At 49.3% G+C, this 14,595-nt stretch overlaps 1 protein-coding gene across 1 annotated transcript in view; it reads left to right on the top strand.

Annotated features, from left to right (window-relative positions):
* LOC100345698 (inhibitor of carbonic anhydrase) overlaps positions 1-12,167 on the top strand; it is a 48,923-nt gene extending 36,756 nt beyond the window's left edge. Inside the window, exons 13-17 of the mRNA XM_008266203.3 lie at positions 1,669-1,810; positions 8,626-8,690; positions 9,610-9,794; positions 11,100-11,289; positions 11,986-12,167. Coding sequence (XP_008264425.3) covers positions 1,669-1,810; positions 8,626-8,690; positions 9,610-9,794; positions 11,100-11,289; positions 11,986-12,020 — 617 coding nt within the window. The 3' untranslated portion in view covers positions 12,021-12,167. The remainder of the gene's footprint in view (positions 1-1,668; positions 1,811-8,625; positions 8,691-9,609; positions 9,795-11,099; positions 11,290-11,985) is intronic.
* Positions 12,168-14,595: the final 2,428 nt, after the last annotated feature.

Here is a 14,595-nt window from a genome sequence, read left to right as displayed (position 1 = left end):
CCTGCCCCCTTTAAAATCTCCCTGCTCCCATGGTTCTCCTCCAGCTCCTCTTCTCTTTCTCCTGCCCTTCCTGACTGAAACCCCTCACCTCCTGCTCACTCCTGCCTCCCTGCACAGAGTTTGGCCAACACTGCCAGCTGCCTCCACATTGCTCAGCTGGGATGCGCTTCAGTCCACTCCCCGTGACGTCTCATGACATTTCCTCAAACTGCCTTAAAACACCAAGTCCTGGTCCTTAGCTTGGTTTTTCTCCCCTCTCCCCTACAAAATTCCCTTTACAATCTGCTTAAGAAATGTCTGAGTTGCTTAAAGCAAGTCTTTTCCCCAATTTAAACCCAGGCCCTAAGCACTCATGCCCATGCCCAGCCTCAATTACTCCCTAAACAAGCATTGCACAGTTAGGCACATAGTTGGCACTAGATAAATGCCGGCTGCTGTCCTTATTAGTAATATAAGTCACTAGCCCCCAACAAATGGATATTTGCATTTTTCCATAAATCTTTAGAAGTGCCCTGTTATTACATCTGTATGTTGATAACTGTGAAGTTCTTATTCCCTGCACATGCCTCTCTCTGACCTCCAGATATGTGTATAACTTCACTTTGTACCTGACATGTCTGGTCAGATGTCCCCAAAGCACGTTAAGCTCATCTTGTCCAAAGCTGAAGGCATCACTCCTGTTGAGCTGATGCTGTTCTAGAATTTTCTAGCTTGGTGGAGGGCCCTTCAGTCCATCCACTTGTGCCAGCTGGACACCCAGCCATCACCCTGCACACACCTGTCCAAAGCCAGCAATGTCAATTTCCCCCTTCCTCCTGACTACATGGATTGGTCAATTACCTGCCGCCTGAACTCTGTATCAGACCAATTCCCGCTGACCCACTACCAGGCTGATATGTGCAAAGTGCAAAGATGTGATTGCATCCTGCCCACCACCACTGGTCCGGCATCATCTAAAACCTTCAGAGGCTGAAAATAAAGACCCAAAGCTGCACAAAGCTTCCGTGTGGCCTGGACCCTGCCTACTCCCCTCTCACTGCCTCCTCTCGGTGGCCTCACACTGGCAGCCTCTCTGTGTGGTGAGCCCAGCCACCTCGACACAGGTCTTTGCACATGCTGGCCCCGTGTGCACCCTTTTCTCTTTGCTCAGGGAACTCCTCCTCACCCTTCCTCTCTCCCTGGCTCCAGCTCTGTGGCTGCAACTCATGGAATTGTGTTCTTTTTCCCTAAGCAAGAGGAGAAACAAATTCACTGGTGTGCTTTCTTGAGTTCTGAATGTTGCATCTGGGGCTGCAAGTTTCTGGAGAGCAGAGCCCCAGGGTCACATGGCAACCTGGTAAAGGAGGACCAGGGCAGCAGAGCCCAGAAAACACATGGTTCCCATTCAACCAGCCAGGCCTTTCATTTTGTCAGCTCTTAGGGTCAACATCTGCATTCGCCTTTCCACACAGGGTGGACTCCTGTGAGCCATGGACCCCTGATCCACCTCTTGCCAGTTCTTTTCTTTGCTCCAGCAGCAGCTGTTTTTAATTTCCCAGGTTCTTGTTCTTGCAAGGACAAAGTACCTGCAAGTGTCTTTGCATTACTTAGAGAATTTTAGGGACAGAAGCCCAGACGGTCTTGCTAACACAGGCAGCAAGGGCTGACAGCAGTTGTTCTTCCTTACAGATGAGTTCTTCAGCCACAGCTGTGCACCTGGGTCTGCCCCGGATTCCCGCCTCTGTGCCCTGTGTGGTGGCGGCAGCGACTCAGCCCATGTGTGTGCTCCCAACAGCCAAGAGAAATACTACGGCTCCAGTGGGGCTTTCAGGCGAGTAGTGTCTGTGCACCATGTTTTTCATCATGCCAATCTAGTGGGCTTCTTGTCTGCTCCCTGTTTTCACCCTCCTAGCATCTGAGTGTTGCATTTAAAAGGAGCTAGAATTAGCAAACAGAGCTACTGCAAATTCTGAGTGGCCTAAAGAACTTGTGGCTAGTCCCAGTCTGGAGCCCTCTTCTGCAGGCTCAGCTGACTTGGGGTACCACAAGAGACTGGGGACAGGGCAATGGTGATGGCTGCAGAGCCACCACCCTGCCTCTGCTGTGGACTTGTCCTAAGAGGCCCACACTGTCGGGATGCTGGGGTGATGGCGTTCTTTGACAAGAAGCACCAGAGACAAGCTTTGGTGAACATGTCCGTCTGTTAACGATGGGGCACAAGCTTTTAAAGGGCAGGCAAAGAGGAGTAGCTAGTTCAGTATAACAACACTAATTCTTTAGGATAAAGCAGATACTGGCACCTCTAGGCTTCTCCAATCAGCTTGAAGGTCATAGCATCCCAGGTGGTCTTTATGGGTCTGGGCCACACCCAGGAGCTGTTTACCTTGTTGACAATTACAAGGCCCTTCAGCAGGAAGTGAGGATGTGGGAAATGTCCCTGAGGTCCCTACTGCCTGCCAGCAGCCAGGTCATGTGTGGGGGTCCCAGTATGCTGAGCCCTCTACCAGGGTTTTCCTGGGGGGCATGGCATGCCATGCCATCTTAACCTCTTGCATGGGCTAGGCAGGCAGTCTCCCAGCCAAGCATAGGATCACCCACACTACTTCTGCAACTTTCTTCCATGTGGTTGTGGACAGGTCAAAATTTAATATCAAAGGAGAGACATCAGACAGCTGAGTATATTTGAAAAAAAAAAAAACAGTATTCCTGAGCTACTCCATGCATTCAAGAAATTTGAATTGAGAACTTAATGCATGGTGGTCCCTGCCCCTGCCCCCAGGCTCATGGGGAGGGTACAAAAATGAACACAGAAATAAAGAACAAGACACTTGGCATTGTAAGTGCTACAGAGGAACAGAGGGTGGAGGTGGTGGGGTCTGGGGTGGGGGACAATGTTAGGACAATGTTTAGTCAGTGAACAGAGTGGCCAAGTGAGCTGAGAATTAGACAACGAGGAAGAATAAGCCAGGAGGAAGGGACAGCAAGGACAAAGTACTGGAGCTGGGACAAACCACTCTGTGCTGGGGCCAGAAAAGAAGGCCTGAGGATTTGATCTGCAGATGGAGGGGTGCAGGGTGGGATCCCGAGGAGCTTCAGGTGTTGGCCTGGCAGAGGAGGCAGACTCAATTATAAGCATGACAGGCAGGACTGGACACTTGGAGGCAGGAGGGCCAGGTAGCGTGGATCAGTTATGCTGCTGTCTTGTGGACAGTGGACGAGGCTCTAGAAAAGGAGTGGGGAATCTTTTTTCTTCCAAGGGCCTTTTGGACAGTTATAACATCATTCATGGGCCATACAAAATTATCAGCTTAAAAATTAGCCTGCTATAGAGTTATTGACTTTAGAGTCCCACCTGCAGTTGCCTTGGCAGAGCCGGAGCAGGCCTCATACGGACCATGGGAGGGACGTTCCCCACCCCTGCTCTAGAAAGTAGCCTTTTATCCATAGACACTATGTTACTGGATCACTTTGGCCTGCTCCAAATTGCTAGCTTTTTCTTTTCTGTTTCCTTTAAAAAAAAAAAAAAAGATTATTTATTTGTAAAGCAGAGTTACAGAGAGAGAGAGAGAGATTTTCCATCTGCTGGTACATTCTTCAAATGGCCACAATGGCCAGTGGTGAGCCACGCCAAAGCAAGGAGCCCAAACTCCATCCAGGTCCCCCTAGTGGGATGCAGGGACCCAAGCATTTGGACCATCTTCTGCTACTTTCCCAAGTGTGTTAGCAGGAAGCTGGATCAGAAGCAGAGTAGCCAGTGCTCATATGGGATGCCAGCACTGCTGGTGGCAGATCAACCAGTTGTATCACAATACCAGCTCCCAGATCAATATTTTTTTCTTTAAAAAGAAAACCACAAGGTATTATATACAAAGAAGATGTGAGCTATATAAATAAACAGCAAACAAAGATAATATATTATCAAACTAGAATTGCTATCTGCGTGGCATGAAATCTTTTAAAGAGCTATAGAAGCAATACTTTTATGTCAGTATTCATTTATCCCCAAAGATAACCAAAAGGAGGAAGGAGGAGAAGAAAAAGAAGGGGAAAGTGGTGTTTTTAATACTAAATATGATCATCTTTTTTTTTTTTTGAAGATTTTGTTTATTTATTTGAGAGGCAGAGTTACTAGAGAGTAAGAGAGAGAGACAGAGAGAGATCTTCTATCCGCTGGTTCACTCCCTAAATGTCCACAATGGCTGGAGCTGGGCTGTTCTGAGAACAGAAGCCAGGAGTTTCTTCTGGGTCTCCCACATGGGTTCAGAGGCCCAAGGAGTTGGGCCATCTTTCACTGCTTTCCCACCATCTGCAATGCCAGCATCCCATGTGGGTGCTGGTTTGAGTCCCCACTTCTCCACTTCTGATCCAGCTCCCTGCTAAAGCACTTGGGAAAGCAGCAGAAGATGGCCCAAGTGCTTGGGCCCCTGCACCTATATGGGAGACCTGGAAGAAGCTCCTGGCTCTTGGCTTTGGGTCAACCCAGCTCCAGCTGGGTTGCAGCTATTGGAGAGTTGCAGCTATTTGGAGAGTGAACCAGCAGATGGGAGACCTTTCTCTCTGTCTCTCTCTGTCTCTCTCCCTCTCTCTGTGTAACTCTGACTTTCAAATAAATAAGTAAATCTTAAAAAAAAAATAATTCTCCTCATGACCAGCTGCCTATTTTTTTCACATCTTCAAGTCTCTTGAAGCAGCCACTCCTGCTTGCCTGGGATCACTGACCCTGCAAGCCCGTTGCTGCTCTCACACCCACCCTCATGTCACACACACCACTGCTGTCTGTACCCAGTGTAAGTTTCACAGCCAAGTGCCATCATTATTCCCCTGGGCAAATGTCTCATCACTTTCCCCAGTTAAACCATGACCCATGACATTGTTTTGGTCTCCCATCCAGCTACCTGCTGTCTGCACTTCCAGGCCTGCATTCCCCTTTAAAGTGGTGAGCACTCAGCTCAAATGAGCCCCTGTGTCTCAGTCTACCCACTCCCCGCTGCCCTAGACCCTGATTCCATACTTATCCTCTCCTCAAACATCCAACACTCCTTCCCCGTCTGTCAGACCTTTATCTTGAGACAGTCAAGCAATCAAAGGTGAAATCTCACAATGCCCCCAACACACCTACCTACACAGGGCTGCTGTCTGTACCCACCACCCCTATCAGATCTTCTTCCCTGCTGGGTCATTCCTATCAGTGTGAAAGCATGCTGCTGTTTCTTCCTATCTTAAACCTAAGTAAATACAAGGTCTTGGTCTCAATTTCCTCTCCAGCAATTGCCCATTCTTCTCCTTCTCTTTCCAACAAAATGTTCTTGAAGGAGTTAAATACCCTAGCTCACTCCAGTTTCTCTCTTTTCCTTTGCCCCAGGACTGAGGTTAAGAATCTGCTCACTTCCTCTACCCCAGCCAGGAAGGCTGATATTCTTTTGCTTTCTAGTTATCAATAGAAAACACACCTCCTTCTGATGGCAACCTGTTCGGCCCCACCTCCTACCTCAGTCCACCACACAGCTGAAGACATACCCTAAGTCACCAATGGCCTCCCTGATGCTAAACCTCGAGGCTGGCTCTTAGTCCTTTCGGTAGCAGCAACATCAGCACCCCCAGTCACCTCCTCCTCCAGTTTTCTTCTTTGGCTTCCAGAACGTGACACTCTTCTGTTCCCCCCCCCCCTTCTGCTTCTACGCCCCAGTCTCTGATTCTCCCTCACTTCCTCCAGCTCCACTTGTTGGCATGCCCCAGGCCCCTGTTTTGGGTGATTTTACCCAGTTTTGATCCTTTTATATACCCACATTCTACTCTGATGTCTCCCTGAAGGAAGCACCAGACAGATCTCCAGACTCATGTATCCAACTTCCTAGCAGTCGTCTCCACTTGGATTTCTATTCACCATCAGATTTAAATATCCAAAACTGAACTTCTGAAATTCCACACCTAGGCCCCTGCCACCTGCATGGGAGACCTGGGTGGTGTTCCTGGCCCCCAGCTTCAGCCTGGCCCAGACTTGGCTGTTGTGGCCATTTAGGGAGTGAACCAGTGGATGGAAGATCTCTCTCTCTCTCTCTCTCTCTCTCTCTCTCTCTCTCACTTTGCCTTTCAAATAAAGAAATCTTTTTTTAAAAGTCTATGGAACACATGATTATGAAAAACTATGCATGGACTTCAAAATTTTTTCCACTAAAATAAACATCATTCCATTTTCCACAGATTGTTTGAAGTCCCCTCACAGGAGGGAACACACACTATTTGTTCCTGTCTGCCTGCGTCATTCGGCCTCATTTCTCTCTTTCCCTGCAGGGTGGTTTCTTGGTCTATGGTAGGAAGTGTTTGCAACCAGCAGGCCCCATGTTGTTAGGGCTGCTTGGTCAGAGAGGAGCCTCACATATTAGTCCCAGTTGCCAGGAAAGGGGACTGGCAGCCCGGTCTGGGTACAAGTTTCCTGCCTGCACACCTCCTGCAGAGGAGTCACCCAGTAAAACTACAGCTGCCTCCCCTGGCCCAAGTAGATTGAGGTGGGCTGGATGGGAGAATCAGTTCTCAAAAAAAAAAAAAAAAGGCAATATATAAGGGACCACACCAGTGATCAGAAATTTTAAAAGTGAAATTATGAAAAGGGAATTTTGTTTTCCTAGATATAAAAATCAGATCATAATGCCATGGCAATAATGAACAGACTGTTCAAGTGCAAGAAGTAAGTGGAAGAGAACAGAGTTCCAAGAGAGATTCATGGACATATTGCAATTTGGTCCACAGCAAAAGTGACCTTTCCAATCCAGAGGGGAAGGGTGAACTTAAGATATCACCAATCAAAGGTGATTTCTTAAGACTGGTGAGCCTGGGGGCAGCACTGTTAGTCCTGAGTCCTGGGACAGTCCTGACAAGGGGCCAGGGTGGTGTGGCAGCTGCAGGAGGAAAACGAGGGTGACCCTCTTGGGTGCTGGGATGAGTGAGGAGGACAGGCCCATTGCTGGGGCACAGTGTGAGATCAACATAGGGTTTACTGTTTTGTTTTGTTTTGTTTTGTTTTGTTTTTTAAAGAAGGACATGTAAGTGCTGATGGAAAGAGCCCAGTGAACATGGAAAAGTTACAACTGTGTGAGAGAAAGAGCATAGAAATGGGTGAAAGTTCCTGAAGCTGGGGGCAGGATTAGGATGTGGAGGACCTGGGGAGGATGCCTGTGCTGGGAGGGACCCTTCCCTCCTCCTCTGCACCTGGATGGCAGGAGCAGCGCGGTGGGGAGAGACTGGCTGATCTGGTGGAGGGGTGCAGAGAGGCCTGTGTGCAGCTTCTGTGTTCTCTCTGAGAAGTGGGGAGCGCATGTCAGGGTCTGTGAGGCTGGGGAGGAGGGTGTGGAGGGACACAGTCTGTAGGAAGTGGGAAGTGTGCCCTACGAAATGCACAGGTGGCTGTCCAAAACAGCCATCCAGGATGGGCTTGTGAGCACAGGTTCTACCCCTAGAGATTCTTAGCCAGTTATCTGGGACTAGACAAGAGTATGTGTTTCTAGAACTTCACAGCTGAAGCTGATGCTGCCTGCCCCAGCCTACAACTTAAGAGACCTGTTGGTCTAGAGTAGAGCGACGAAGAAAGGAACATGCAGGTGCAGTAAATGATCCAAGGGGTCTCTGTCTAGAGAGGAGATGCAGGCATATGTGAGAGGCATGGTCAAGCTCATTCAGGGCTGGAATTCTATGAAGGAGACACCAGGAAGGAGGTAGGGCAAGGGAGCTTAGGAACCCTGAGTGGGAGTGACTGATGCTAGCTGGGAATGGAGGCCAGAAGACAGGTGAGAGTAAACTGGAGGTGTGCTCCTGACAGTCACCATTTCCAACTGACCAAAAGCCGGGGAACTGACTTTCAGTGTGCTCAACATCTCTCCTAAAAAGTGCACCTGAAACAGGCTGTTTTTCATGGGGTTAAGACTGAACGACGTTTTGATGATGCACATTCACTTTCATTACTACTGAGCAGACAGAAGTGACAAAACTCACAATCCCGTCTTCCATGCTGATTGTAATCCCTGACAGGAAGTTTGATCTAACCAGAGGGACATCCCTTGGATATTCCTGGTAAGAGGAGAATATAAATACCTCCTCTGGGGAAATTAATCTGCATTTATTTATTTATATTTAGTTTATTTATTTGAGAGACAGAGAGAAAGAGAGAGAGAGATGGACAAAGACAAAGGTAGAGCTTGTAGGTGCTGGTTCACTCCACAAATGCCCACAAAGCTAGGGCTGAAGCCAGGATCTGGGAACTCATCTGGGTCTCCCATGTGGGTGGCAAGGACTCAATTAGTTGAGCCATCACCTGTTATCTCCCAGGGTGTGCATTAGCAGGAAGCTGGAGTCAGGAACCAGAGCCGGAAGTTGAACCCAGTCACCGCACTGTGAGATGAGGGCCCCCAACCAGTGTCTTAACCACCATGCCAAATGCCCGCACCTGCCCAGGGACTGAAACAGCAGCTAGCCATAATAGAACCCAAATAGGGGGCTTTCTCCTTCTATTGCCTCTCTCCCTCCCTGATAAGGTGCCAGCATGGCAGCTGCTTGTGTGGAAATGCTGGGCCTGGGTGCAAGGGCTGTGAGCCTCCTGGGGTCTCCCTCCCACTCCTCTGGACCCCCCTTGCTGACCTGAGCCTTGCTGTGCAGGTGTCTGGTTGAGAAGGGCGACGTGGCCTTCGTGAAGCACAGCACGGTCCTGCACAACACCGGTGGTAGGTTCCCGCGTGGTCTTGTCCGCCCCCGGAAATTCTCCCTGTCTGCTCGGACTTGACCAGTGCAGCTTATCACACTGGCCTTGGGCCCAGCTGGCAGGCGTGCAGAGGCCGTATTGGTGTGAGCACGACTGGCCCTCTGTGTACACCTGCATGCAAGTCCTTGTCAGCTCCACATGCTGGAAACGTCTCCCCCTCGCTGTGGTTTGCTTCTCACTTCCTTCATGGTGCCTTTTGATGAATGAGCCCTCTTAATCTTTTTTTTTTTTTTTTTTTTTTTTTTTTTTTTTTTTGACAGGCAGAGTGGACAGTGAGAGAGAGAGACAGAGAGAAAGGTCTTTCTTTTGCCGTTGGTTCACCCTCCAATGGCCACCGCGGCCGGCTCACCGCGCTGATCCGAAGGCAGGAGCCAGGTGCTTATCCTGGCCTCCCATGGGGTGCAGGGCCCAAGCACTTGGGCCATCCTCCACTGCACTCCCTGGCCACAGCAGAGAGCTGGCCTGGAAGAGGGGCAACCGGGACAGAATCCGGTGCCCCGACCGGGACTAGAACCCGGTATGCCGGCGGCGCAAGGCAGAGGATTAGCCTAGTGAGCCGTGGCGCCAGCCATCCCTCTTAATCTTAATACACACATAGTTCTATTTAGCATCCCTTTCTTCCTGGCCAGTGCATTTCCAGACCTGATTAAGAAACCTTGCCTCTCATAGCACTGAGAAAGCACTAACCAGAAAGGCTATGAATTCATGAACGTGTGGATGTTTCTCTTCTGTTTTATTTTAGAAGCTTTCTGGTGTTATTCCTTTGTGTCGCTGTGACTCTCCCAGGCACTAGGGATCAGCCGCACGTCCTCAGCCCCCTGTGAGGCCACAGAGGCCAAGGCTATCAGCAGTGGCCAGTCCACCTTCTTTCTCTCCCCCAGGAAGGAACCCTGAAGCATGGGCTAAGGACCTGAAACCGGAAGACTTTGAGTTGCTGTGCCTCAATGGCACCAGGAAGCCTGTGACGGAGGCTCACAGCTGCCACCTGGGCATAGTGCCAAACCACGCTGTGGTCTCGAGGAAAGAGAAGGCAGATTTTGTCCGCAGAATACTCTTCAACCAACAGGTACGGGCGCCCAGGGCCCCCTGGCCCCCCAGCTGAGGGCTCTGTCCACTACGGAGGGGCCCAGACATGACCTCGCCCAGCCTCGCCACTCCTTCAGTGGGCCCTGGTGCTCCCAGCCCTGCCTCTCATCCAGCAGAAAGCTGGCGGCTGCCTGCAGCTTCTTGCTCCGAGTGAACCAGGAAGGCCTGAGACACGAGGGCTTCTAGGGCGTCCGCCCAAGGCTCACTCGACGCTCTGAGCAGATTCGTGGCGCATCGATCCTTTCTCTCCTCTGTCACAGAAGTAGGGGATCTGGCTCAGTGCCCTTCACACTAGGCTGAGCTGCAGGTGAGAAAAACAGAATGGAGGTCACTCAACGTGATCCAGGGTCGACCCAAGGGCAGGCTGGGCACTGTCCTGGGCTTCAGGAAAGAGACAGTCAATATGGAGACTCCTGTGCCCCTTACAGGAGGCTGTCTAGGCCTGACCCAAGAAGAGTAGCCGGCTGCTGAAATCAAAGGATCTTACAGAAGACGCAAAGCTTCCTGCGCCTTTGGCACTAGCATAACCCCTCCTTGGAAGTTCCCTGAATTAGAAATCCGTGTCTTAGCATCTGCCACCTGCACAGCCCAGAGGAAGGATGACAACCCAGGGAGAGCTGGCAAAGTAAGAGGCGCCCAGCTGACACCTTAAAAATTGGACAAAGGAAGAGAGAGGAGGAGAAAAGAGAGATGGGAATGGCCAGGCTCCTGAGGCAGACCGAGCACAGACGCAGCAAGACGGCAAGGGCTCCAGGCGGTGGGGAGCCCTGCAGGTGTGATCCCGGATGCTGGGAACATCTGGCAGCAGCCGGTGAAACAGTAATGCAGTAGCAAGCTACTTGCTTTCCGTGTAAGTGGTCTTTCAAAAAGTTCAGTAAAAACACACATTTTGAAAAAAGATGGCATGCATTTTAAAAATTTCTTACACGAAGTACACATCTTTGAATCCCATTTTCCCAGGAACCCTTTGAAGTTCCTGCATCCCCTACCTCACTATTTCATGTTTTCGTCTCCATTTACAAATGAGCTGACTGGGCTTCACTGAACTGCGGAGGGTCTTCCAGAAGTCACTCAAGAAAAGACAGGGCCCACAGCCGAACCCAGAGACTGTGCTTTTCGTCATTTTACGACAGAGCCTCCTAAACTCTTGCTGTGTCCAGGATTTCGCAGGAGCTGGAGCTGAGCAGACTAGGGTCCTCAGACAGAAGTTGCAAACCCACCCCCATCTCCCACCCCCACATCCCCACTCCCCGCCACTTCCTCACGGTTTGTCTATCTGCCCCAGGAGCTCTTCGGAAGAGACGGGTTTGAATACAGGATGTTCCAGCTGTTTGGCTCCTCCTCCTCCAAGGATCTGCTGTTCAGTGACGATACAGAATGCCTGGCTAACCTTCAGAACAAAACCACCTATGAAAAATACCTCGGGCCGGAGTACCTTACGGCCATTGCCGACGTGAAGCAATGCTTAACCTCCAGTAAGTAGGGAATGAAACGCCGGTGAGACACAGCACCGGGATCAAGGTAGACGCATGTGCTAAGGGCTGTGTTGTGCAAGCCTTGGGCGGTACTGAGAGGAAGACAAAGGTGTAAGGGGTCTGCCCCTTGCCCTGCAGGGGATTCACACCCACTAAGGGGTGACTCAGACAGCAGCGAAACATCCTGTGAAGGACACAGGGAATACAGCAGAACCTGAGGTCACTCGGGAATTGAACTTGTCTTTGTGTGTTTTTCCATTTTTGCTGATAGGGTGAAAACATATGCAGATGAGCACTTAAGTGTAAGGAGAAGGCTCGGGAAAGACAGATACTTCTCAGTGATTTCAGGTCCAGTGTGGAAATAATATTAACAAGCAAATTAAGCCGAGTTGGCACTATAGCAGGCCCTTGCTGCTGCTCCTATTTCGGGGTGGCAAGGCTGCCTCAAAAAGACATAAACCGGATGAATCACGTTAGAAGCTGGGATAAACACATACTTGGGAGTAGGCCTGAATTTTTGTTGAATTATAATATGTGTTGAAGATGATGAGAGCAACAAGAAAAGAAAATGCAGGTCCTTAAGGATAGCATTTATGGTGCTACGGAAAGAGAGTCCTTATGAATGACCGTTTACTTTTAGAAACTGCTCAGCAAGCCTGGCAGGCGCTGAATTCCTTCTCTTCTTCCGCTTCACAGAACTTCTGGATGCCTGCACGCTCCACGGGAATTAGAAGCGGACCCCAGTGGGCAGCTCAAGTACAGCGGGGCCTCAGACTCCCTTGTCTTGCTGAATTCACAGCAATCATCTAAGTAATTCTGTGCTATAAATGATGCAAAAACTAAAATGAATAAAAATTGTGTCTTTTCTGGAAACTTCACTACATGTTTCTTTTTTGTGTAGAAAAAGACTATTCTTTATACTAGAACTGTGCTTCTGTGTTTTGTATTTCTTAAGCTATACTGTTCTTTTTTTAAAAAAAAAAATACTTTATTTTTATTTGAGAGACAGAGTTACAGAGAGAGGTAGAGACAGAAAGAGAGAGGTCTTCCATGCACTGGTTCACTCCCCAAATGGCCACAATGGCTAGAGCTGAGCAGATCAGAAGCCAGGAGCAAGGAGCTTCTTCTAGGTCTCTCACATGGGTTCAGGGGCCCAGGCACTTGGGCCATCCTCTGCTTCTTTCCCAGGCACATTAGCAGGGAGCTGGACTGGAAGTGGAGCAGCCAGGACTTGAACCAGCGCCCATATGGGATGCCTGTGCTGCAGGCTGGGGCTTTAGCCCGCTGCACCACAGTGCTGGCCCCTGTACTGTTCTTTCTTTAAATTGGAAAAGTCCAGCTCAGCTTTTCCCCCTATACTTTGATTTTTTTTTACCTGATTCATGTCCTTTAAATATAATTTAAGCAAAAAATCTGTCTGGAGAAAGTTTGAGTGGTGATGATCAGGGGTCAGGCAGGTAGTGTGTGGAGTATTAAGGACTGGCTATTGAAGAGAAAGGATAGGAATGATTTTGTGTAGTTTTAAAATATATGCTAACACTTTAGATTGACAATGTTGAGTGGAATCAAGCTCTTGATTCAGATTAATGGGAAAATATTAAAATTACTGCTTTTCAAGAATCAACTTCCTGAAAGTGTGACATGCACTCATTTCGTTTAAGTCAGTTTCTTACCAGAGATTCGCAATGTCTACTATCAGCACAGTCCAGATTGTGGCAATGTCTCCACAGATGCTGTTGAGTGGGAACCTGAGTCTCATGTATGGTCAAAAGGCATGTGCTTCTGCCCAGGAGAGAGTAATCAGCGCAGGACTCGCCTTCCTTCTGTAACAGGGAAAAACTGTACCAAACACGGAGGACGACTCTTCGCAAACATGGGACAATAGAAGTGCAGGTCTCTGAAAGATCAGAAGCCAAAAAGGTGAGCAGGAACCAGTGTTTGACCCAGTGGTTAAGATGCCCACACCTCCCACTGGAGTGCCTGGGTTCAACTCCCAGCTCGGGCTCCTGACTCCAGCTTCCCACCAATGCAGACCCTGGGAGGCAGTGAGGATGGCTCAAGTAACTGGGTGCCTATTACGCATGGGAGACCTGCTGCCAGCTCCTGACTTAGGCTCTGGCCTTAGTCCAGTGCTGGCTGTTGCAGACATTTAAGGAGGGAACCAGTAAATGAGAGCTCTTTCTGCCTCTCAAATAAATTTTCTTTAAAGTTTATTTATTTATTTCCATCTTACTTAAAAGGCAGAGTGACAGAGATTGAGAGAGAATCTTACTTAAAAGGCAGAGTGACAGAGATTGAGAGAGACAGAGAGATCTCATCTACTGGTTCACTTCCCAATTGCCCCCAACAGTCAGAACTGGACCAGGCCAAACCCAGGGGCCCAGAACTACATGTAGGTCTCCCATATGGGTTGCAGGTGCCCAAGTACTTGAGCCATCATCCAGTGCCTTCCAAGATGCATAAGCAAGAAGCTGTATTGGAAGAAGAAGAGCCAGGACTTGAACCAGCACTCCAGTACGGCAGGTAGGCATTCCAAGTAGCAGCTTAAACTTTGTGCCAAAATGCCTGCCCCTCAAATAAATCTTAAAATTTTTTTTGAATGGGGGAAATTTCCATATCATGGTACTGGGAGAGAGAACCCACAAGAGTCCAACACATTGAGTTGAGGAAACATGTTAAAACTTTTGGAGGTCAAGGGGGCTGGAATGTGTGGGGTTGCGAACCAGAACAGGCAAAGACTTGCAGAGAAAACATTCTAGAGAGCTGCACAGGAGTATCCTGGAGTCCTGAGCAAAATACTAATCTGCATGTGAGCAGAATAGGCCCAAGATACACGAGCTGGACAAAGAATAACTGTGCAGACATTCCAACACGTGGCCTTCCTTGGGTCTTTCCCGAATGCCCTGTGTGTTTAGTGAGATCATCCCAGTGCAACCAGAAAATCTCCAGAAGTTCTTCAACTTATTGTTTCCTGGGCAGCTGCTGTTTGCTGGGCCTCACGGAGTCACACTTCTCATAACAATTTCTATATATTCCTGTGTAGCCAAAACTTCTAAGGGGCCCTATGCAGATTTCAGGCCATCTTTCTCTGCCTACCTCTCTCCTCCTCAGCACAACGCCCCCACCATCAATAACTCTGATCTCTGTTCCTTCAACACAGTGAGACTGCCCTGCTCCACGTGGCCCCTCATCCTTGTGTTGAGTGAGTGAAATTGTATGACTCACTTCACATGTCTCTCTCTCTCTTCTCAAGAATTACAACCTAGGGGGTGGGGGTGGGGCTGGTGCTGTGGTGTAGTGGGCTGG

The sequence above is a fragment of the Oryctolagus cuniculus genome, chromosome 4 (assembly GCF_964237555.1).
Source record: "Oryctolagus cuniculus chromosome 4, mOryCun1.1, whole genome shotgun sequence".
NCBI lineage: Eukaryota > Metazoa > Chordata > Mammalia > Lagomorpha > Leporidae > Oryctolagus > Oryctolagus cuniculus.
The sequence above is the reverse complement of the archived record's forward strand: the minus strand, read 5'-3'. Positions and strand labels throughout refer to the sequence as shown.